This window comes from Saitoella complicata, assembly GCF_001661265.1.
Source record: "Saitoella complicata NRRL Y-17804 unplaced genomic scaffold SAICOscaffold_8, whole genome shotgun sequence".
In the NCBI taxonomy this organism is placed as follows: Eukaryota; Fungi; Ascomycota; class Saitoellomycetes; order Saitoellales; family Saitoellaceae; genus Saitoella; species Saitoella complicata.
The window spans coordinates 134228-153530 of NW_017566999.1; the positions used below are offsets into that span (position 1 = coordinate 134228).

Consider the following 19303-nt stretch of genomic DNA (forward strand, 5'->3'; position numbering starts at 1 on the left):
ACATACCTGCACTTCCCGCGTCCGTGCTCGGTCAAGCAACTGCTACACCAAGAACTTAAAAAGACGGACGAATGGAAGAAAACATAGCATCGAAGAAGATCAATTCAGCGAGCACAAGCTACCCTATCCTATCGTCATCACATCGACCTCCATGAATCCTCAACTGCAAACCCACAAACCCAGCAGACAATGTTCTCAGGTCGTAAATAAAAAAGAAGCGGAAGGAAAAAACAAAAACACCGGTGCCATCCAGACAAGAATAAAAAAGAGACGCCATGCTTAAGCTTTGGCGTAAGCCCATAAATAGTGAACCCAAGCGGAAGAAGCAATCGCGATCCGCAAAACAACACAAACAGCAATAAAAACCGAATTTCTGGGAAAGTAGATGGTATCATCTTTTTGTTTACCATCCTGCTCCGTGGTACCCGTATTCCTCATCGAGGGCATCTTTGCCCATCTCGCTGACGTCCATAGCACTTGCCGCACGACGCTTGAGGACGGCGTTGGATGTCATGTGCTTCTGCTGCCTCTCCCACAACAAGTTGCGCCTAAGACTCTCACTCAGCTCGGTAGCAAGCATGTTGCGACGCGTAGTGCGAGGCGAGAGAGCCACCTGGTCGGATTGAGTAGAGGAAGAACGCTTGATCTTCATGGCACTTATGGTCTGAGGGGCCTCGTTCACGGAAGCGGCCTTGCGGGGTGCACAGGGGCTGCTGATGGGGCTAGACTGCTTGGAGGACTTGGAAGAGTCGCTCCTGGAACCACCCTCCTTGATCGCGTCACGCTTGACCAAGAGCGCAGACAACATACTGCGGCGACTTGGCAAACCAGGACGCTCGCTCTTGCCAAACCTCACCTTGGCACGGTCCTCAACCGAAGATCCAACAGAACCAGTGCCTTCAGAGTCCTCCCAGTCACCATCATCCTCATCTCCAGCATCGTCCTCCTCATCAGACGTATCCTCAAACACGGCGCCATCGTCTTCCTCATCCTCCTCCTCGCTGTCAGAAGCGATGGCCGAATCCTGCGCACACCTGATAATCTCCTTCTCCTCCTTGAAACTCGTACGTTTCTCCGTCTTCTTCTGCTGGACAGTACACTGTTGTCTGCGACGACGCTCAGCGTCCGAGTCGGTTTCGGAATCACTGGGCGTGCTCTTGATGAAGAATTTCTTCTCGGCGGCAGGGCGGGCAACGACGGGTACAGGAGTCGGCAATGAAGGCTTGGGAGCAATGGCAGAAACCTTTGGCAACTCAAACCCCCTGACGACACTGGAGGCCATCATAGGGGCGTCGTCCTCCTTGGACTCATCCTTGGCGGAAGTGAGGACGGACATGGCCCTCGACTTGGTCGACGCGTCAGCCGGATATGAGGTAGACGCCTTCGAGAAACCGCTCTTAACACTGGCGGCAATGGCCTCAACCTCCTTCGTCTTCTCGTCCTTCACCGTCGTAACCTGCTTGCCGGGGGCGCTGGAAGCCTGCTGCTGACCGTTCTTCTTGGCCATAGCCCTCCATGACTCGGCGTCGGCACCAACAGGTCCAAGACCCGTGACAAGCTTGTGGAAGCTCTCTGGGGTCAAGTGACGCTTTGACGATAAGTTGCGGGTGAGTGTTGGGCGAACGGGCTTGGCAGTCAATGCTGATGCTGCTGCGGCGACGACAGGTGCGGCTTCCGATGCAATAGAGTCGATCGATCTTGAGAGCGCGGGCAAGTCGTTCGCTGATTTTGAATGCGCTGCGGTGGCGGTGGTCTGTGTAGGTTCGTCGTCGTGGTCGTACATCAAAGCCTCGCGGTACCACAGACGCCAAGAAAGGTTCTCCAAACGACGTCCATTCTCGAGGTTCTCCTTGCACTTGGTGAAGACTGTAGCAGAGAAACGCGTTAGCATGCAATTCTCAAAGAAAGAGGCGAGGATGTCGGCACGTACCATTCCACATACAACTCAGGTTATCGGCGTCAATAGAGTCGAGCTTCGTGATGCCGTTGGGCGCCAACGAGAGCACAGGATCCGGAAGAGTAGCACGTCCAGGCATTATGAATTTGTGATTAATGCTTGCTGTTGACTGGTCGAAAGTCGCGCGCAGTATGCTGTGTGTAATGCAAAACGATGACGAGGAGGGCGGCAGTCAGGCGTATATGTTGAACAACAGAGAAAGATCGGTTGGCACTGGCTTGTTACCCAGCTGCGTTGGTTTAAGGTGTGTTGTTTATTTGGGGGAGTGCCGAGGAGGGGGTGGGGGGGGGCATGATCTTATATACGGCGGCGGTTCGGCGTTGGCCGGCCGGAATGTGAAAACTCGTGTGCGAGCTAAAAAGGAGCAGCAGGAAGGAAATAACGCGCGCCGAAACGAAACGAAATTCGAAGCTCATCTCGACGGGAAAAGAGTCCGAGGAGAGAGGCGGATCGTTCCAGCTGCTCTGCTCGTCCACCGTCCTCTCGCTCGACTCTCCCCTCCAATCGACGACTGACTCCCCAGCAAACCGTCCGCGTCATGTCCGCTACCGGAAATGACCCGACGTAGGCTTGTTGCACGTGAAGCCCAGCAGCCGATTTCCGTCCAGATCCGCCCTGCATAACGAAATCAAATGCGTTGCCCCGTAAGCCCGAGATGATCCCGACGAATAACTTCGCCTCTTTCGCCCTGTAAAGACACCTGTAGGTCAGGGTGAGAGAGGCAAGGAGAGGCGCAGCGATGGACTCCGCGCGTTCTAGACGACGAGTTGGTATTCCAACTGCCTCCCGGACAAGCTTCTCCGTGGCCGTTGGCGCTACCCCAAGGCGTGCTTCTGTCGATACCCGGCACTTTTCGCTCCTGTTGAAAGTCCTGTGACTACGGCCACCCGCATACTTTCTTACTACTTACTCCGCCCCTCCATACCCCGCCATCTGGCATAAACCGCTCTCTCCCTTGTAAACTCCCCTTTCTTGTGACCCCCAACCGCGGAGGCCTTACTCCGGCGCCTCCCCCATCAGCTGCGTTTGCGATCTTGCTGACTCACCGGCATTTCCTCTTCCATGGCCATCTTGCGTTTGCGCGCGCTGGAAGCAAGCATCCGTCGACTCGTGCGCGATTCGACCTCCGCGGCCTCGGCAACCTTTGGCCCATGGAAGGAAGCGGCCTGGAAAAGGCGGTCGGTCAGTTCGCCGCGTTGCAATGTTCTGCCAATTTTTCGTTGGGGCATGAAAGTTGAGATCGTGTAACTTCCCAACCTTTCACTTGGTCATTACGCGCGTACAATACCGGACGTGTTCCCGTTTGAAGATACGCCCATCCTCTCTGTAAGCGGTCCTTGCACCGACACTTTGCACCGAAACCCTCGCTTGCGGGCCAGGCCGATCGCTATGCGCGCAATCGAGAATGGGACTCGTCATTCTGTGCTTACTTGACATTTCACATGATTGGCAACATCCGTGTTAAACTCGCGAGCTTGCTTTAAGTTGAGATTCCCGCCGTCATGTCGCGGAAGGAACCTTATTCGTACGCATATCCGCTCGTATGATCATGATCTTCGTAGTGGAACGCTACAGTACATACTCCGGGTCACTCCATATAACCTCTAGAATGCTTCGGCCACGGCCGCTGAAACGTCTCGTTTTCAGGTGACTGCATGTGAGGGCGGTTGAATGTCTTGTTGATCGTATGACGCGTTCATATCGGGTGGACAATTGGGTAGTGGTCGACACAGGCGCAACCGACGGACAACAAAAGCGAGACCCTGTGATGCAACCGTCATGACAAGACCGATAAGCTGCGGGAAGCAGGACTATTCCCGTCGTCCGAGCGGCCACCGGGGGTCCTGTTTTGGTGTTGCTCGGCACTCGCGAGAGCCCCACGGGGGGGGCGACGCCTAGGGCGGGGTTAAACGGGCGATAACGGTCGTAACAAAGGCCGGAGCAAACACGCCTGAGCAGGCAGGAAGAAAAATAGCTTCACGAAACAAGACGAGTAGCATACACTCCCGGGCCCGGTTGTTACTCTGTTGTTACCGGGTGAAGCATTCACCCAGATCTAGCTACACGTGCTCCACTCGACGGGGAAGGAAGGTAGCATGCACCTCGGAAGATTCTTGTGCGTTGTCAGGTCAGCTCTAAGCGAGGATGATGCTATGACGATTGAATGACTTTAGCAGATGAGGCACTTTATGCAGGGAAAGGGGTATCGATGTGGTCGTGGGATGAAGTCTAAGAGAACTCGTTCTGGGAAGGAGGAGAGGGGATGAGAGATCAGCGCAAGATGTCGAGGAAGGATCCAAGGAAGTATAAGCGGAAGCTTGGTAGTGCTGCCAAAGCAGCGGCGAAACAATTAGCATAGCTAACCCGACATGCATTGTCACACGACTACGACGCGCAAATAATCTAAGTGAACTTCTCAATGATGGCGGAAGCTATCTTCCTGTAAGCCTGCGCATAAACACTTTCCGGTTCAGCAACCACAGTCGGTTTCCCTTCATCTGCATGTTGGCAGATACTCGCGTGAAGCGGTACATCCCCGATAACACTCAATCCATGCTTCTCCGCTGTCCGTACGACACCTTCCGTACCAAAGATATGCGTATGCGTTGAGCAGTTTGGACAAACGAAGACACTCATGTTCTGTACCATGCCGATAACAGGCGTGTCCGTCTTCTTGAACATGTTGAGCCCCTTCACGGCATCAATCAGGGCGATATCCTGCGGTGTAGAAACAATGATAGCACCATCTAGAATAATCCGTTGGATGATAGTAAGTTGCACATCACCAGTACCAGGTGGCATGTCAATGATCAGGTAGTCCAGCCCTCCCCACTCAACCTCGTGGAGGAGCTGTTGCATTGCCTTCTGAACCATTGCTCCTCGCCATACTACAGGTGCCTCCTCGCCCACCAGGTAGCCCATAGACATGGATTTCAAACCATAGTTAGACATTGGCAAAAGCTGGTTGTTTTCTGACAGACGAGGTTCGCCAGACAACTTCAACAGCTTGGGGATAGATGGCCCGAAGATGTCAGCATCAAGGATACCAACACGCTTTCCAGCCTGTGCCAGTGCAAGCGCAGTGTTTACTTCAATATCTGGTCAGTATATGTGACTTATGACCCTGATTAATAGAGCACACCTGATACTGTCGATTTTCCCACACCACCCTTCGCCGAGGATACCGCAATGATCCTGTCCACGCCAGGCAGCTTGCGTTTCGTTGGTAGTCCGCGTTGCATTCTAGGAAGGGTAGGAGGTGCACCGCTCCGAGGCAAGCCCTGAACAAGTTTATTAGTAGTCGTCTTCGCGGATCAACGGCGATCCTGGCTCACCAGAGGATTCTCGTGTAGGACTATCCGTGCGGAAGAAAACAACCGTGCGAAGCTGTCCGGCCTTTTAATGAGACATGCTGTCCGATTGAGAGAACGGCATGCCGGTGCTATTGATCTGATTTGGAAGGCCATTTTGCTCTCGCACTGGCAGGCAACGTGCCTATGTACGTACGAGCAGTTGCCGTATCGAGAGGTGGCGCGGGTGGCTCGGCAGGCAACAATTGCCCCCGGTTCAAAAAAGTTAGAATTCACGTCAACCGGTGCTTCACGAGAAGAAGTGAAGTGAAGGCGGACAGCCGAAGTCCAGAAAATAACAAGATCACTGACGACACATAATGGCTGGCAAATCTCTGGCTGAGCGTATGGCTGAGTTGGCCAATCCGGCTCCTCTCGATTACGACCCGGAAGCAATTGATGATCCTTTCACTAAAGCCCGAGGTGGCTCCGACGACGAATCCGATGTCGACCAGGGCGATATTCGCGAGCACTATGTTACCGTCAGCAAGAGTAAACTCCGACAAGACGACCATATTCTCGACGATCCCCGATATGCAGGCAAGCGCTCGAGTCGTAAGGCGGCTCTCGGTGAAGACACCTTCAAGGCCATGAGTGAGGATGACGAAGATCTTGAGGGAGAAGAATCCGATGAGGAGGATGTTTCTGGTTTCATCGATGATAAAGCCGAGGAGAGCGAGGAGGGATCGGACGACGGCGAGTCCGGCAGTGATGAGGAAGCATTCGAAGGCGGAGAAGAGGATGATGAAGAGGACGAGGATGGTGATGACAAGAACGACGAGCTCCGCAAGATGATGGCCGAGGAGCAGAAGAGTCTTGTGCTAAACATCACGCAGACGGCCAAGGCCGAGGCGGAGAAGGGCAGACATGTCAAGAGCCAGATGAAGATTTACGATTCCCTCCTCGACTCCAGAATCAAGCTCCAGAAGGGTTTGGCTGCCGTCAACACCTTCCCTCAGGGCGATGCTTTCGCGACTTTCGTCGATGAGGAGTCTGCAGATGCGATCAAGGATGCCGAGGCGCTCGCCCTGTCGCTCATTGACAACCTGTTTGATTTGCGCATGGAGTTCATGAGGGAGGCTGACGGTATGGAAATTGATGGTGATGCATGCCAGAGCAGGAAGAGAAAGAGAGACGATGATGACTCCGTCGACTTGAACAACATCTGGAGCGACTTCCAGGCGTTAGACGAGCAGTTCCAGGGATGGCAAGAGTCAACCCTTACGAAGTGGTCTAACAAGGTCCAAGCAGCCTCCGGTGTGCCGTTAAATAAGAAATTCAAGGCCGTCAACCAGGGCATTCTCGCACAAATCCAGGAGACTTTGTCTGATAAGGACCGTCTCGTCCAGAGAACCAGGCTGAACCGAAGCAACAACAAGATTCTGGGTGCAGAGGAGGAGGACAAGACTAGCAAGGATGCAACCGACGAACACCTCCGCAACTTCAATTCCGAGATTTTCGATGATACCGACTTTTACCAGGGAATGCTTAAGGAGCTCATCGATAGACGTATGCTTGATTCAGGAAACGGTACCGGAACACAGTGGGCCGCCATCAAGCAGCCGAAGCAGAAGAAGGCGAATGTCGACACGAAGGCATCGAAGGGTAGAAAGCTGAGATATCACGTTCATGAGAAGCTTCAGAGCTTTATGGCACCTATTCCTACGGCACAGTGGCATGATGAGCAGATTGATGAGTTGTTTGCAAGTCTTTTGGGGCAGCGTGTACGCGTGGATGAGGAGGAGGAGAAGGAAGCTGAAGTGGAGGTCATCCCAGACGATGGTCTCCGTATCTTTGGATAGATCCATATCTAAACAAATCGAAAGTTCTCACAAAACGACAGTGTAACGCCCCAGTCCCCGTTGTCCTGTTATTCCTTTGCCCTATAATCAAATGGACCTCCATAACCTCAACCCTCTTCGTCATCCGAGCCATAGGCAACCAAACATGGACTTGACCTTTCACTGCTGTTCTCACTTCTTAACGAACTTTCCTTGTTTTTTCCTTTACCAACCATAACGCCCGCTGGCAGGGTCGTCTTCTCATCTTCCAATACACCTGCCTTGTTCACAAAGGGATCTTTTGACAAACGAGCATTGGCCACAACTTCCTGTTGCAACCTCTCTCTAGTAGTAGCGGGTGCCGTCGCTTTTCTTTTCGCACGAGGAAACATGGCTCCTGCTAGTACATTCCGTTTCTTTGATGCTTCATCCGTCGCTTGCAGAGCACCAAACTCAACAAGGGCAGCCCTCCTGGCGTCCATCGGTGATTCATCCAGCAATTTGATGGACAAACTGTTCCGCTTCTGGATTTCTTCTGCTTCGGCAGCCTTTGCCCGTAAAACCTTCTTGTCGGTCCTGAACACGTTTCTCATCCTCCTGGATTGAGTGTAAGGGTCCGCCCATTGCCGTTCGCTTTCATTAGCTAGATCCGCGATCCTCGGTGCTGCTTCCTTGCCTTTCCTCACGTCTTCGGATTCCTTTTCTATTCGCGCAAACGGATCACTTGCTAGCCTTTCGGCTTCTGCCGCGTCTTTAATCTTGATAACTCCCGCTTCCGCGGCATCCCATTCCTCTGCTTTCTTTTTGCCACCTAAAATGACATCGTATGTGGTTTCCTTGGGGTTTGTATGGATCTCCAGCCAACTTTGACAGCATGCTGTTTTCATCCGGAAGCTCCATATTGGCGTTGTATAGTACGCTCCTGCTTTCTTCTTCTCTGCATTGAATCGAACACCTTGTGCGATGAGCGTGTCGCAATTGGTGCACCAAACATGGAACGGAAGCTCAAACCGGACAATCAAAATTCTGCAGGAATGTCAGCGTCAATGTGAGAAACTTCCAACTATACATTTTACCCTTTGTCTAGCTTCCGTGCCCGATCACCCAACGCATGAGTACCGGCGTATCCATTGAGCGTCTTGTGCTTCTTCGGATCAAAATCTGGAGGATAGTATTTGCCGTATCCAAAGCCTTGCATTCCGCTGATGGTTGTGTCGTATCAAGGTGGTATGGTATGTGACGCATTCACACCTGGGAGCTCAAATGGAGAGTCAACGTTACAGGGACAAGATACATGATATGACGCAGCCAGATATTATTTGGGTCTTGATCATTCCACACCCCATTTTCTTCATTTCACACCCCAGCGCCAACAAAAAACTCAGGATATCTCGCCAACCGCAAATCGGATCTCGGAGGGTAGAGAGTATATAGACTGATAAAAGTCCCCTGAATCCGTTCCCACCTTCATATTCGGATTTGAAGGTTCCTGGGAGAAGATACCAACTGTTTCTCACCTCTCAGCCCGGCGCTGCGGCTGGTGTGGCACAGCGCATATATGCATAAATCTGCACATCACATCTCAGCAGTATTTGGCAGAGTACAGCAGCTGGTGGAGTGAAATCTGCGAGTTAAAGGTATCAGGATATTCACAAAGGTACTCTCTATCTCTCTACGCTCTTACCGTATTCCCAAGTTCAATGGCTGTTGAGATATCTTTGAAATTGTGAGTGCGCCGGGGTGTGGTATGAAGATTGAGGGGTGTGGAATGATCAGAACCCTATTATTTTTGGCCAGTAAGTGACCTCTAAAGCTATAGCCAACCCAGATAACCTAAACCCAATGAACAAACCCAAATACAAATCTAATGAATAATGATGCAAGAAGGAACCTCAAAGTTAGTAAGCGCGGCGGTTGTCACCCATAGGGGCCTGGTTGGAACCAGTGAACCCACGTCCCTGGCCACCGTGACCTCCTCCACCGTAACCACGTCCTCCACCGCGGCCTCCACCACGACCTCCGTAGCGGCCTCCTCCTCCTCCTCCGTAACCCCTAGATTGACCCATCTCGGCCAATCGGGGGTCGATCTCCTGCTTAGCCTCGCGGAGAATGGTCAACAAGTCACGAGCCTGCTTGGAGTTCTCCTGGGTGAAGAAGGTGATAGCGGTACCCTTAGTACCGGCACGGGCAGTACGACCGATACGGTGAACGTAGTCCTCAGAGTTGTTGGGGTAGTCGTAGTTGATGACAAACTTGATATCCTTAACATCTGTAACACGAAAGTTAGCATACGACTCGAAGAGCATATGATGCTCATTGAATCGCAGTAAAAGCCCTCGTTCTTCTCAATACAGCGGTACTTCGTATCCCTGGCAAAGCGCATGGTTTCGCAAAGTAAGGGACTGGTAATCGCTGAAGCTCTTCGCGCATATCCAGATGACAATGCCTTCGATCTTGGTACATAGTACAGAGACAGACAGAAGGTTTGCACACAAAACACATAACATCATACACAGACACTCATAAAACACAAGTGACCAGATGACCTCTCAAGACAGCGCACCTATACTTCATTACAAGTATAGAGCGTTGAGAGCCAAACCCATACGGAACGGGAAGTACTTGACATGACGCGTCACACAGAAGAACATCATGCAAGGGTTTGGGAGGATAGCGGAGCCGAACTGCAATAATCACAGAAGAGGAAGCCAGAAAAGAGCGCGCGGAAAGCAGAAGAGACTGCGACGCGCCATGCCAGACTTTTAACACATGTAGCTGAGGAACATGAAAACCTCTCCTTGTCGAAAGTGAACACTGCAGATGACTAAGCGAAGAGCTGCGAATATAATCACGCCAGATTGAAAGTTATAGAAGAGCCTGTTTTTCTGCGTCAATGAACGGGGAAGGGATAGTACATACCGAGACCACGGGCGGCAACATCAGTAGCCACCATGATAGGAGAGTTGCCAGCCTTGAACTCGTTCAAAACCCAGTCACGCTCAGCCTGCTGCTTGTCACCGTGAATAGCCAATGCGGGCCAGCCGTCTTGGCGAAGGAACTTGGTGATGTCGTCGGCGACACGCTTGGTGCCGGTGAAAATGAGGGTCTTGGCCGACTTCTCCTCCATAGCCTTCTCAAGGTGCTTGATGAGACGGCCACGCTTGTCGAACTCGGAGACGACCTCGACGATCTGCAAAATGTTGTGGTTGGCAGCGAGCTCGAGGGAACCGACGGTAACCTGGAAGAAGTTGTTGAGGTAGTCGTTGGCGAGACGCTGAATCTCCTTGGGCCAGGTAGCGGACCACATACAAGTTTGACGGTCAGGGCGAATCTGGTCGATGATCTTGCGAATTTGGGGCTCAAAACCCATGTCCAACATGCGGTCAGCCTCGTCGAGAACAAGGTAGGTAACACGACGAAGGTTAGTCTTGCCGGACTCAAGCATGTCGATCAAACGACCAGGGGTAGCAATACAGATCTCAACACCACGGGAGAGATCACGGATCTGCTGACCCTTGGGAACACCGCCGTAAACACAGGTGTTCCTGATGCGGGAGGACTTTCCGAACTTGGTGCACTCTTCCTGAATTTGGACAGCAAGCTCACGAGTAGGAGCCAGGACAAGAACGATAGGTCCATCGCCAGGAGCCAAAAGAGGCTGAGCGTTGATGTGAACGATAGCGGGAAGACAGTAAGAGAGTGTCTTTCCAGAACCAGTAGCAGCAATACCGACGAGGTCACGACCAGACAAAGCCATGGGCCAGCCTTGACATTGAATCGAGGTGGGAGCGGCGAAACCGAGGGACTTGACTTCGTTGATAACGTATGCGGGGAAACCAGCCTCGTCGAAGTTGGTAATAGGCTTAGGAACATCGGTACCGAAAACACGCATCTCGTGCTTCTGGCGGAACTCGTCGATCTCGGCCGGGGTGCGGGCAGCGACTGAGGGGTGCTCGCGGTAGAAGTTCTTTTCGAACTTGGGCATGGTCTCCAAGTCCCAGGTCTGCTTCTGCAGGTTCTGGCCCAGGTTGCTCATGCGGTCACCTCCACCTCCACCGTATCCTCCTCCGCCGTAACCACCACCACCACCACCGCCTCCACCACGTCCTCCACCGTATCCACCGCCTCCGTATCCTCCACCTCCACCACCACCACCACGGCCACCGCCGTAGCCACCACTACCACCTCCTCCTCCGTAACCGCCTCCACCACCACCGTAACCTCCGTTTCCGTATCCAGACATGTTATTCGTTATGTGTAAAGGGAGAAGTCGGAGTTGAATGCTCTGAATATCAGCCCAGGAGTTGGGGGAAGGGCCTTTCTTATACCTGCGCGGTTCGCCACCGCAAATCCACTCAGGGCCGCTTTAGGCACTGCAAAATTTGACGTTAGCTCGCAATGGATTTCAGCGCTTATCGATTTGCGGCAGGGAAAGGCAGGCAAGGTGGGACAGGTGAGAAAGAGGCGAATTGCACGTTGGCTTCAACTTGATATGGTTATTAGGTCCTGATACTCTTTGATTCGGATGAGAATGGGTCTCTTCTCACGTGACGTCGGCCGCCATCTGCGGATCCTCACGGCTACGGATGTCTTGCAGGCGCCGTCGGAAACTCTAAAGTTCTGCGCTGGAGTTCGTACTTGCGCAATAGAACAGAGAGCATACACTCCCGAAAGGACACCATGAAACGTTCCCTTGGCGATATTCTCTTGGCAGATACGGAGATTGTTGAGGAGGAGTCCGATGTTGAATTGTCAGATGCCGAGCCCGTTGAGGAGGCCGTAGACTCTTCCTTTTGCGCTGAGTATGTATGCTCGGTTTCGTGTGCCAGGAGTCAATGCTGACAGAAACGCCCAGATGCCAAGATCAGCCGGCAGTTGTCGAGTGTCAAAACTGTGACGAGAACTTCTGTGATGTTTGTGGGAAATTTCTGCACCGTACCGGCAAGCGGAAAGCTCACGAGTTCCGTCCGTTGAAGGCGGAAGAGACCGCCAATGGCCATTCACTGGTCGCCGAGCCCAAGAAAGCAACAGAAGCTTCGGCATCAAAAGAGACACAACTGGAGGACGACGAGGATGACGTTAACTTGCCTGGCGTTCACTCCGTGGGTTCGTCCTCCACCTTCGGCGACTGGCTCACCTCCAGAGCAAAGCACATCCCCCTTCGTCTTACCCACGAAGAGCGCAAGTACCTCCGACTACTTGAGGCTGCTCTCAGCGTTTCTGAGTACACCGACAAGGTTGACATTCTTGCCATGTACTCCTCCCGCGCAAAGCGTGTCGTCGCCCAGCTTAAGGACATGTGCGCAACCCTCGCCGGTCTCGTCGTCGCCAGTGACATGAAAGCAGGACAAGAGCTCTTTCAGGATAAGGACTACGAAGAGAATTCGGAATTTTTCCAGACTATCTTTGAGCTTGGGAGAAGGTACAAGATTCAGAACCCGGACAAGATGCGGAATACATACGGCAAGATGATGTACATGGTTCAGGACTCGATGAACCCTGAGGTGGAGGAGACACTCGGCTTTAACCTCTACAAACCTATCGAGACGGTACACAGTTTTCTCGCAGATCGCGACGCTCTTGATCTATTGAAGGAGGACATCATCGTCCATGCTACAAGGGAGGTTGTACCTGAAGGCAAGAAGCGGACTCAAATCCAAACCGAAATCAAACAAAAAGAACGTGCGATCGAGATCCTAAGCAAGAAGCATGCTAGCCCAAAGATCAGCCGGGAGGATATCAGACAATGCTTGTACGCTCTCGGAGACAACCACGCATACCTCAGAGCTAACCGGGATCCTTGCGATAAGATGAGAGCACTTCTACAGCAGTATTTCAGCCCTGAGAAGCCTGATTCCGAGTTCCACCTCTCCATCCAAGCTGGTAGGGGAGGAGCTCGTCTCAGTCACTCGCACCAGAAGCAATACTATTACGTCAACCAGTCATTGTCGCTATGGTCCTCGATCATGCACGAGATGTACATGCTTTGGTCCCTCTCTGACAGTGATCTACTCTCATCACGGACACGGTATAGATTGACCGACACTGGTCAGGGTCTCAATCGTGTTCAGGCTTGTCCGGGACTGTCGAGGGCGATGCACTCCATCTTGTCGAAGGCGCAGCAAAAGGCAGGAACCTGGATTGGAAGTTCGGTTATTCACCTCGGAGACCACAACGTACCGAACGCCCTTTTGTTCATTGACAAATACCTTCAGGTGCCACGAATCTTGAACCCCATCACGATTGCCGTCGAGGAGTTGGAGAGGATCGCGAGAGACCCGTTCATTCATGGATATATCGAGGAGTCCTTTGGCGGTGTTGAGACATTGAAGAAGACCATCCTGTCTGACTTTTTCAAGCACGGATTTGATGGTTCTGGAGCTGACAACTTCTTCGATGCTGGGTCGTGTATCGACGGCAGATTGACGTCTGCGTGGAATTGGTGCAACACCATCTCGAAGAAACCATACTACAGGATATTATTGATGGCGGGATTTGCTGGATTCGATGGAGATGGCTTCTGAAGCGGGACTTGATACACGTGTGCGTTGACAACAAGAGAAAGGACACCTTATCAGCGGTATAACTACACTAGACTCGGTAACAATATCTATCTCTCTACATCCACTAGACCGATGCCGCATCGACGATCCATTCACACTCCGCGGAGCTCTTGGGCTTTGGCGGTCAATTGCGTGCAGCCTGGGCGTACGCGCGCGCTTGCGGTTAAACCTTCCGAATTCCGCAGGGGTCGCGACTGGTCCATACGGCAAAGCTTGTGCAACCGAATTATCGAAAGCGAGGGAGGATGACCTAAAGTTACTAGGAGACGGATGAAAGACGCCCGAAGGATGTCAAGATGAACCATGTGGACGATACAAAGCTTGCGTAAGCCGGATTTTCTTAAGGAGGCCATGTTTGTCCACTGTCTCCATCACCATCACAACGACCACGTTTGATCCAGCGTCATGGCATTTACAGTTCGCCGCTCTTCACCACATGACGTGACAGCTCTACAAGAGATCGTACCAAGGCACTTCTGCAACTACGAACCCATGAGTCAGTCTTTCGACCCACAACCATGTCCAGAAGACCTCGCGCCACTGATAGACTCCATCATCGAGGAATGTGTCCCCTCCGGACCCTCGGTCAAGATCATGTCGTTAGTAGCTGTTGACGACAACGGCGATATTGCAGCTTTTCTGCTGGCTAGAGATCTTCGCAATGAGCATGCGCCAGAACCTATTCCTGACGATGCATTTAACAAGAAACTGCTGAGTACATTTGACAAGATGCACAACCAGGCCGAGGAGGCGAAGCCGGGGTTACATTCGGAGCCGTGGTTGTTTGTAGAGGTTTGTGGGGTGTTACCACAAGCGACGGGTCAGGGTGTCTTCAGGAAGCTTTGTGATGGGATGAAGGACATCTACGCGGGCGAAGGCTGGAAGGGATTGTGCGGGATCACTGCTGCTCCAGGCGTACAAAAAGTGTTATCGGAGGTCTGGATTACAGGGAAGCTGAACGATCTGGAACCGGTCTTCGTTGGCGTATCATGGTAGCTTTGCCGTGTCTGGAATCGATAACTCCCTTTGTGCCCTCGATCGAGAACTACCGGCCATCACTTTTGCCGTGCCGCTTGCCGAACGTGGTTTAGTGCGGTAACGTAGTTTACGGAGCACACCCTCCGACGTCACCATCGCAGGACTCACTGCTCTTCAGGAAAATGTCGAGCAAAATCAACGTAGCAGTCATCGGTGGTTTGGGGAACTTGGGCAGAGAGATCGCCCTTGCATCAATCGAGCGTGGTCATTCTGTCCGTGTCCTGACCCGTTCCGCAACTGTCTCTGATGCCGCTGCGGTCGAAGCGCTCGAGAAAGCAGGCGCGGTGATCATCAAGGTCGACTATGATACGGAAGAGTCGGTCTTGAGGGCATTTGATGGAATTGATACTGTGGTGACCCTGGCGCCTGCCTTCACTCTGGATGCAATCGACGGGCAGAAGCGATGGATTCAATTGGCAATCAAAGCTGGCGTGAAGCGGTACGTCGCGCAATCCAAGAGGCGAAAGGATCAGTCGCTAATTCAAGGATACAGGTGGGTTCCTAACGAGTTCGGTACTGCCCCCACATCTTCGCTCACCCAATCCCCAATCTTCGGCCTCCGCACCTCACTCCGCCAATACCTCATCGAGCACCAAAGCCTGATCTCCCACACGTTCTTCTACTGCGGTTACTTTACGGAATATATCACTCACCGCTCCGGCTTCGGAATTAATCTCGACGCAAAGACAGCGGATCTGGAAGGTGAAGGCATTGCGCCGGTGTCCTGGACGTCGAGGAGGGATGTTGGAAAGTTTGTTGCATCGGCATTGGGAAGGGATGAGAGTAAGAATGCTGAGGTGAGGATTTGTGGGGATGTGAAGTCCTTGGGCGAGGTGGTGGAGATGTTCGAGAGAGAAATGGGTGAGCTTCGCGTATGTAACCCTTTCTCGGAGTTTGAGCTAATGCGTGACTTACAGAGACCAACTTCGCGGTCACTAAACATACGCTTGAAGAATCCGAAACGCGCCATGCCGAAAAGAAGTGTTCCATCTTTGCACTTATCATCGCGAAGGGGGGCGCGTATGTAGGTCGCGGCGGGAAGTATGTTGAACCGGCGGAACACGATTTACGGGGCGATCTGAATTTGGATAATCATGTATATCAGGATTGGGAGACTTGGAAGGTCGAGGATGGAGTTAGGGATTATGTTGACAAGAAGAAGGAAGGTCAGGAAGTCAAAGTTAGCATGGAAGGTGGACGGTGAGGCGTGGGAACGTTCTGTTTGTACGCCGTATGCAGTTCATAATTCATCGATTCAGTATGCCCAGTCGTCATACCATAGATCTTTGACGTATATTTTCACCACACTCTGATGATGGTTTGCCTTGTCAAGAAAGCTATCCGTTCTTGTGGAAGATGGCACTTCTAATGGTCGGCTTGCCTCTGCAGACATAAACCAATACCACGAAGTATTTGGACAGCTCTGCATTTGGTCAGGAATGGTAGTTGCACTGGTCAACAAGGCACACAACATCATGACTATTCTCACTGAGCTATGATGTTACTCTACAAGATTAGAGAGATCCCTTTCGAAAGAACGCAGTGGCATCCTCAGGGTGCTTCTATTTTTAGCCCAAATTCGGGCGCGTAATGTAACGTAGACTTTCTACCGCCGAATTCGGCACGACAACCGCTCCAAGTCGAAACGCGTCATTCCACGAGGAGAAGGCAGATTTGTTCTGATTTCTCTGTTCTAAAGCTTCCCTTCTAGACTTGTTCGGTTCTGACAACTTTTTCTTCACCTGCCTTTCTGATTTCCTTGCCGGAACCATCTCAAGTGTCGTTAACTAAGATACCTCTGCGGTTGGCAACGGCGTCTGAGTTAACCTGTGCCGTCTCCAAGTTAACTTCAGTTTGTGGCAGCGTCCGTCGAGCAGTGCAAATTCAGAGTAAGACTTCCCCTTTGGGCGTTCGTCTGATCCTCGCGCGCAATTCACGTCAGCTGGTGCGTTGCAGTCTGGCGCGCGCGTGAAGTGTGATGTGAGGCAACAAGGACGCGGCTGTAACTGGCACTCGAATAACGCATCAAAATCGTTCCGGATCAGAGCCCGCTTTCCACTCCCTTTTGTCAGAAGTACGCGCGGCAACTCACACACACACCCCCCAACTACAAATACCCCTCGCCCCCCGACTTCCTTCAAACCTCACTCAACAACTCAAACCCCCTCAACTCAACAACTCTATCAATAATGTCTGGTCGCGGAAAGGGTGGAAAAGGTCTCGGAAAGGGTGGTGCTAAGGTACATTCTATCGCGTCTATCTTGTATTCAACTCGATGCTAACTCATCTCACAGCGTCACAGGAAGATTTTGCGTGACAACATCCAGGGTATCACCAAGCCCGCTATCCGCCGTCTCGCCCGTCGTGGTGGTGTCAAGCGTATCTCCGGTCTCATCTACGAGGAGACCCGTGGTGTCTTGAAGACCTTCCTCGAGGGTATCATTCGTGACGCCGTCACCTACACTGAGCACGCCAAGCGCAAGACCGTCACCTCCCTCGACGTCGTCTACGCTCTCAAGCGCCAGGGCCGTACCATCTACGGTTTCGGTGGATAAATGCATACATCGCGTCCGAGCACTGCGCTATCTTTTTTCGTTTCGTTTTGTTTCGGGGTGGGTTCTTTCTTTTTTTTTTTTACACAACGGCAAACTTGGGTCTCGGGTCTTTCTATCGGTGTTCTTCGGGGTTTCTTATTTACACAACGCGGCCGCGGTTCATACCGCATCTCTAAACTAGGTATTTGAAATTGATCACTTCAAAGCCATTTCTGGTTCCTGTTACCCTTCCTGTGCTGTGCAACATGTATTCCGTACAATATCGTACAATGTCCATTCTATCGTACACCGAGCTCAACGGTATCGAATCTTCTGACCACCACGCTTTTCCATCTTTTGTTGCCTCTTGCTCATCGCAGGCGCAGCCTCCTCCTGAGCCTCAGCCGCAGCACCCCTTCCACCAAACATGTTGCCGAGCCCCAAGAACCTCGCTGCCATGGGTCCGACCTTGAACACGGCATACGCCGGCACAGCCCACAACACCCAGAATCCCCTGTTAATGCCAAGCGCAGCGAGTGCCTGCCCAAGCCAGCAAACGTAGATAACATCCCACATCCACTCCGTCAATCCAGCCTGGTTGAGGTCCTGTCCGGCACTAAGGAGTTCACCGGCGGGGTTGTAGCGTGCACGACCAGTCTTCTCGAGGGTGAATTGGAGGAATCCGGAAAGAGCAGTGGTGAGGAGGTATTTGATCAGCATACCAGTTGAGAATGCTCGTAGACGGAGGACGAGGCGCATGAGGATGAAGAAACCATGCAGACCCATCGCGAATAGGCGGTGGTTCGCAACGATGCGGGCGTTTTGAATCGCCAGACGTTTGTTTGCTTGATTTGCCTGTCCATCTATTAGTTACATCGCCCGTCTTTGAAATTCGTGATGAACATACCATAATGGTTCTGGTGTTGCGCCTTGACCTCGTCAGCTCCCCTCCCCCTCTGTTGAGCCAAACTCTAAATTCGGTCAGAGGCACTAAAATGTTCGTCGTTACACCCGCGATCGTCCAACCAAAATTCACTGAATAAGCAACCACCATGGATGTATACGTCCTGTTCAATACTACCGTGCCTGGGAATCCTGAGAATGGGACGTATCCTCCGGAGGACCCCAATACGCCGCTATTGACGAACTTTAATGTTCTCTTGGCATCCATCTCTCTCCTCCTCAACGCTATCCTCTCGCTGTCCCTCAACCTCCGTCTCTCGACACCTCTTCTCGTTGCAGCCCTCCGATGCTTCGTTCAACTCTCCCTCCTCGGAGTCATCCTCAAAACGGTCTTCACCAGCCAAAACCCATGGACAGTCTCGGCAATGGGTGGAGCACTCGTAATCCTCGGCGCGTGGGAAGCAACGTGGAACAGATCCAAACGCCGCTTCGAAGGAATGTTCTGGTCGACTCTCCTCTCCATGGGTCTAACCTGCGTCATCTGCGCCTCCCTCGCTTCCCGCTGGGCAATGGGCTCAACACCTTGGTGGTCGCCCGAGCGGTTCATCCCAGTCCTCGGAATGTCCCTCGGGAACGCCATCGCCGGAATTAGCGTCGGAGTTGGATACGTCCTCAACGTTCTCGGTACAGCCGAACGTGAGAAAGTCGAGATGAGCCTCGCATTTGGAGCGACGAGGTGGGAGGCTACGAGGCCGTTGTTGAGGGAGGCGATTAGGCTCGCCACGTTACCGAGTATTACGCAGATGAGTGTCATGGGTCTCATCTCGATTCCGGGAACGATGACGGGAACGATTTTGGGTGGTGCGGATGTGGATCAGGCAGTGAAGTACCAGTTGGTCTTGATTTTCGTGATTTCGGGGTGTACTGGAGTCGCGACTGTCATGGCTGTATGGGCTTGTTTGGCGGTCGTCGTCGATGAAAGGCACCGCGTGAGACCCGAAAGAATCTACGGAAAGGCCAAGAATGGCGAGTCCCTCTGGTCCAAGTGGAGGAAGTCCCTAGCAGCAAAGAAGGCAGCCAGGGAGGAAGCAACGAACGGCTCAGGCCCAGAAAACACCGAGCGCGAACCCCTGTTGAGCAGGGTAAACTAACATTAACCTCCAAATCCTAAGTCTAG

At 52.4% G+C, this 19303-nt stretch overlaps 11 protein-coding genes across 11 annotated transcripts; 6 read left to right on the top strand and 5 right to left on the bottom strand.

Annotated features, from left to right (window-relative positions):
- Positions 1 to 403: 403 nt before the first annotated feature.
- On the bottom strand, positions 404 to 2036 carry SAICODRAFT_6629 (DUF1752-domain-containing protein; the record flags this gene model as incomplete). The annotated part of the gene is made up of 2 exons (XM_019170213.1): positions 404 to 1866; positions 1931 to 2036. 2 exons carry the CDS (start codon positions 2034 to 2036, stop codon positions 404 to 406), a joined length of 1569 nt encoding a protein of 522 aa, XP_019024959.1.
- Positions 2037 to 4360: 2324 nt separating this feature from the next.
- SAICODRAFT_55420 (P-loop containing nucleoside triphosphate hydrolase protein) lies at positions 4361 to 5424 on the bottom strand (the record flags this gene model as incomplete). Its single annotated transcript, XM_019169373.1, has 3 exons — positions 4361 to 5046; positions 5100 to 5238; positions 5293 to 5424. 3 exons carry the CDS (start codon positions 5422 to 5424, stop codon positions 4361 to 4363), a joined length of 957 nt encoding a protein of 318 aa, XP_019024960.1.
- Positions 5425 to 5627: 203 nt separating this feature from the next.
- SAICODRAFT_65065 (TRAUB-domain-containing protein) lies at positions 5628 to 7245 on the top strand (the record flags this gene model as incomplete). The annotated part of the gene is made up of 1 exon (XM_019170119.1): positions 5628 to 7245. One exon carries the CDS (start codon positions 5628 to 5630, stop codon positions 7107 to 7109), a length of 1482 nt encoding a protein of 493 aa, XP_019024961.1. The 3' UTR covers positions 7110 to 7245.
- On the bottom strand, positions 7217 to 8380 carry SAICODRAFT_90985 (DUF572-domain-containing protein; the record flags this gene model as incomplete). Its single annotated transcript, XM_019171729.1, has 2 exons — positions 8165 to 8380; positions 7217 to 8114 (listed from the first exon to the last, which is right to left on the bottom strand). The coding sequence occupies exons 1-2, from the start codon at positions 8284 to 8286 to the stop codon at positions 7217 to 7219; spliced, it is 1020 nt and encodes a 339-aa protein (XP_019024962.1). The 5' UTR covers positions 8287 to 8380.
- A 538-nt stretch (positions 8381 to 8918) lies between these two features.
- Positions 8919 to 11317, bottom strand: SAICODRAFT_78749 (p68 RNA helicase). Its single transcript, XM_019171130.1, has 2 exons — positions 10008 to 11317; positions 8919 to 9357 (listed from the first exon to the last, which is right to left on the bottom strand). The coding sequence occupies exons 1-2, from the start codon at positions 11122 to 11124 to the stop codon at positions 8987 to 8989; spliced, it is 1488 nt and encodes a 495-aa protein (XP_019024963.1). The 5' UTR covers positions 11125 to 11317; the 3' UTR covers positions 8919 to 8986.
- Positions 11318 to 11768: 451 nt separating this feature from the next.
- On the top strand, positions 11769 to 13716 carry SAICODRAFT_90991 (uncharacterized protein; the record flags this gene model as incomplete). Its single annotated transcript, XM_019171730.1, has 2 exons — positions 11769 to 11890; positions 11944 to 13716. The coding sequence occupies 2 exons, from the start codon at positions 11769 to 11771 to the stop codon at positions 13610 to 13612; spliced, it is 1791 nt and encodes a 596-aa protein (XP_019024964.1). The 3' UTR covers positions 13613 to 13716.
- Positions 13717 to 13879: 163 nt separating this feature from the next.
- Positions 13880 to 14688, top strand: SAICODRAFT_29833 (uncharacterized protein). Its single transcript, XM_019167510.1, has one exon. The coding sequence runs from the start codon at positions 14057 to 14059 to the stop codon at positions 14645 to 14647; it is 591 nt and encodes a 196-aa protein (XP_019024965.1). The 5' UTR covers positions 13880 to 14056; the 3' UTR covers positions 14648 to 14688.
- Positions 14689 to 14811: 123 nt separating this feature from the next.
- Positions 14812 to 15893, top strand: SAICODRAFT_34481 (NAD(P)-binding protein; the record flags this gene model as incomplete). Its single annotated transcript, XM_019168358.1, has 3 exons — positions 14812 to 15128; positions 15183 to 15550; positions 15607 to 15893. 3 exons carry the CDS (start codon positions 14812 to 14814, stop codon positions 15891 to 15893), a joined length of 972 nt encoding a protein of 323 aa, XP_019024966.1.
- Positions 15894 to 16879: 986 nt separating this feature from the next.
- Positions 16880 to 17244, top strand: SAICODRAFT_55634 (uncharacterized protein; the record flags this gene model as incomplete). Its single annotated transcript, XM_019169387.1, has 2 exons — positions 16880 to 16918; positions 16984 to 17244. Coding segments are annotated over 2 exons (300 nt in total), but the record flags the coding sequence as incomplete, so codon positions are not given.
- A 177-nt stretch (positions 17245 to 17421) lies between these two features.
- SAICODRAFT_29836 (DUF788-domain-containing protein) lies at positions 17422 to 18178 on the bottom strand. The gene is made up of 2 exons (XM_019167511.1): positions 18131 to 18178; positions 17422 to 18078 (listed from the first exon to the last, which is right to left on the bottom strand). The coding sequence occupies exons 1-2, from the start codon at positions 18131 to 18133 to the stop codon at positions 17539 to 17541; spliced, it is 543 nt and encodes a 180-aa protein (XP_019024968.1). The 5' UTR covers positions 18134 to 18178; the 3' UTR covers positions 17422 to 17538.
- Positions 18179 to 18275: 97 nt separating this feature from the next.
- Positions 18276 to 19277, top strand: SAICODRAFT_55541 (uncharacterized protein; the record flags this gene model as incomplete). Its single annotated transcript, XM_019169380.1, has 1 exon — positions 18276 to 19277. The coding sequence occupies one exon, from the start codon at positions 18276 to 18278 to the stop codon at positions 19275 to 19277; it is 1002 nt and encodes a 333-aa protein (XP_019024969.1).
- Between the last annotated feature and the right edge of the window lie 26 nt (positions 19278 to 19303).

Coding starts and splice junctions, on each gene's coding strand:
- SAICODRAFT_78749 (XM_019171130.1), bottom strand. CDS start 11,124: ATGAGCAACCTGGGCCAGAACCTGCAGAAGCAGACCTGGGACTTGGAG. Junction 9,358..10,007: donor TGTTGCCGCCCGTGGTCTCG/GTATGTACTATC, acceptor TTCGTGTTACAG/ATGTTAAGGATATCAAGTTT.
- SAICODRAFT_29833 (XM_019167510.1), top strand. CDS start 14,057: ATGGCATTTACAGTTCGCCGCTCTTCACCACATGACGTGACAGCTCTA.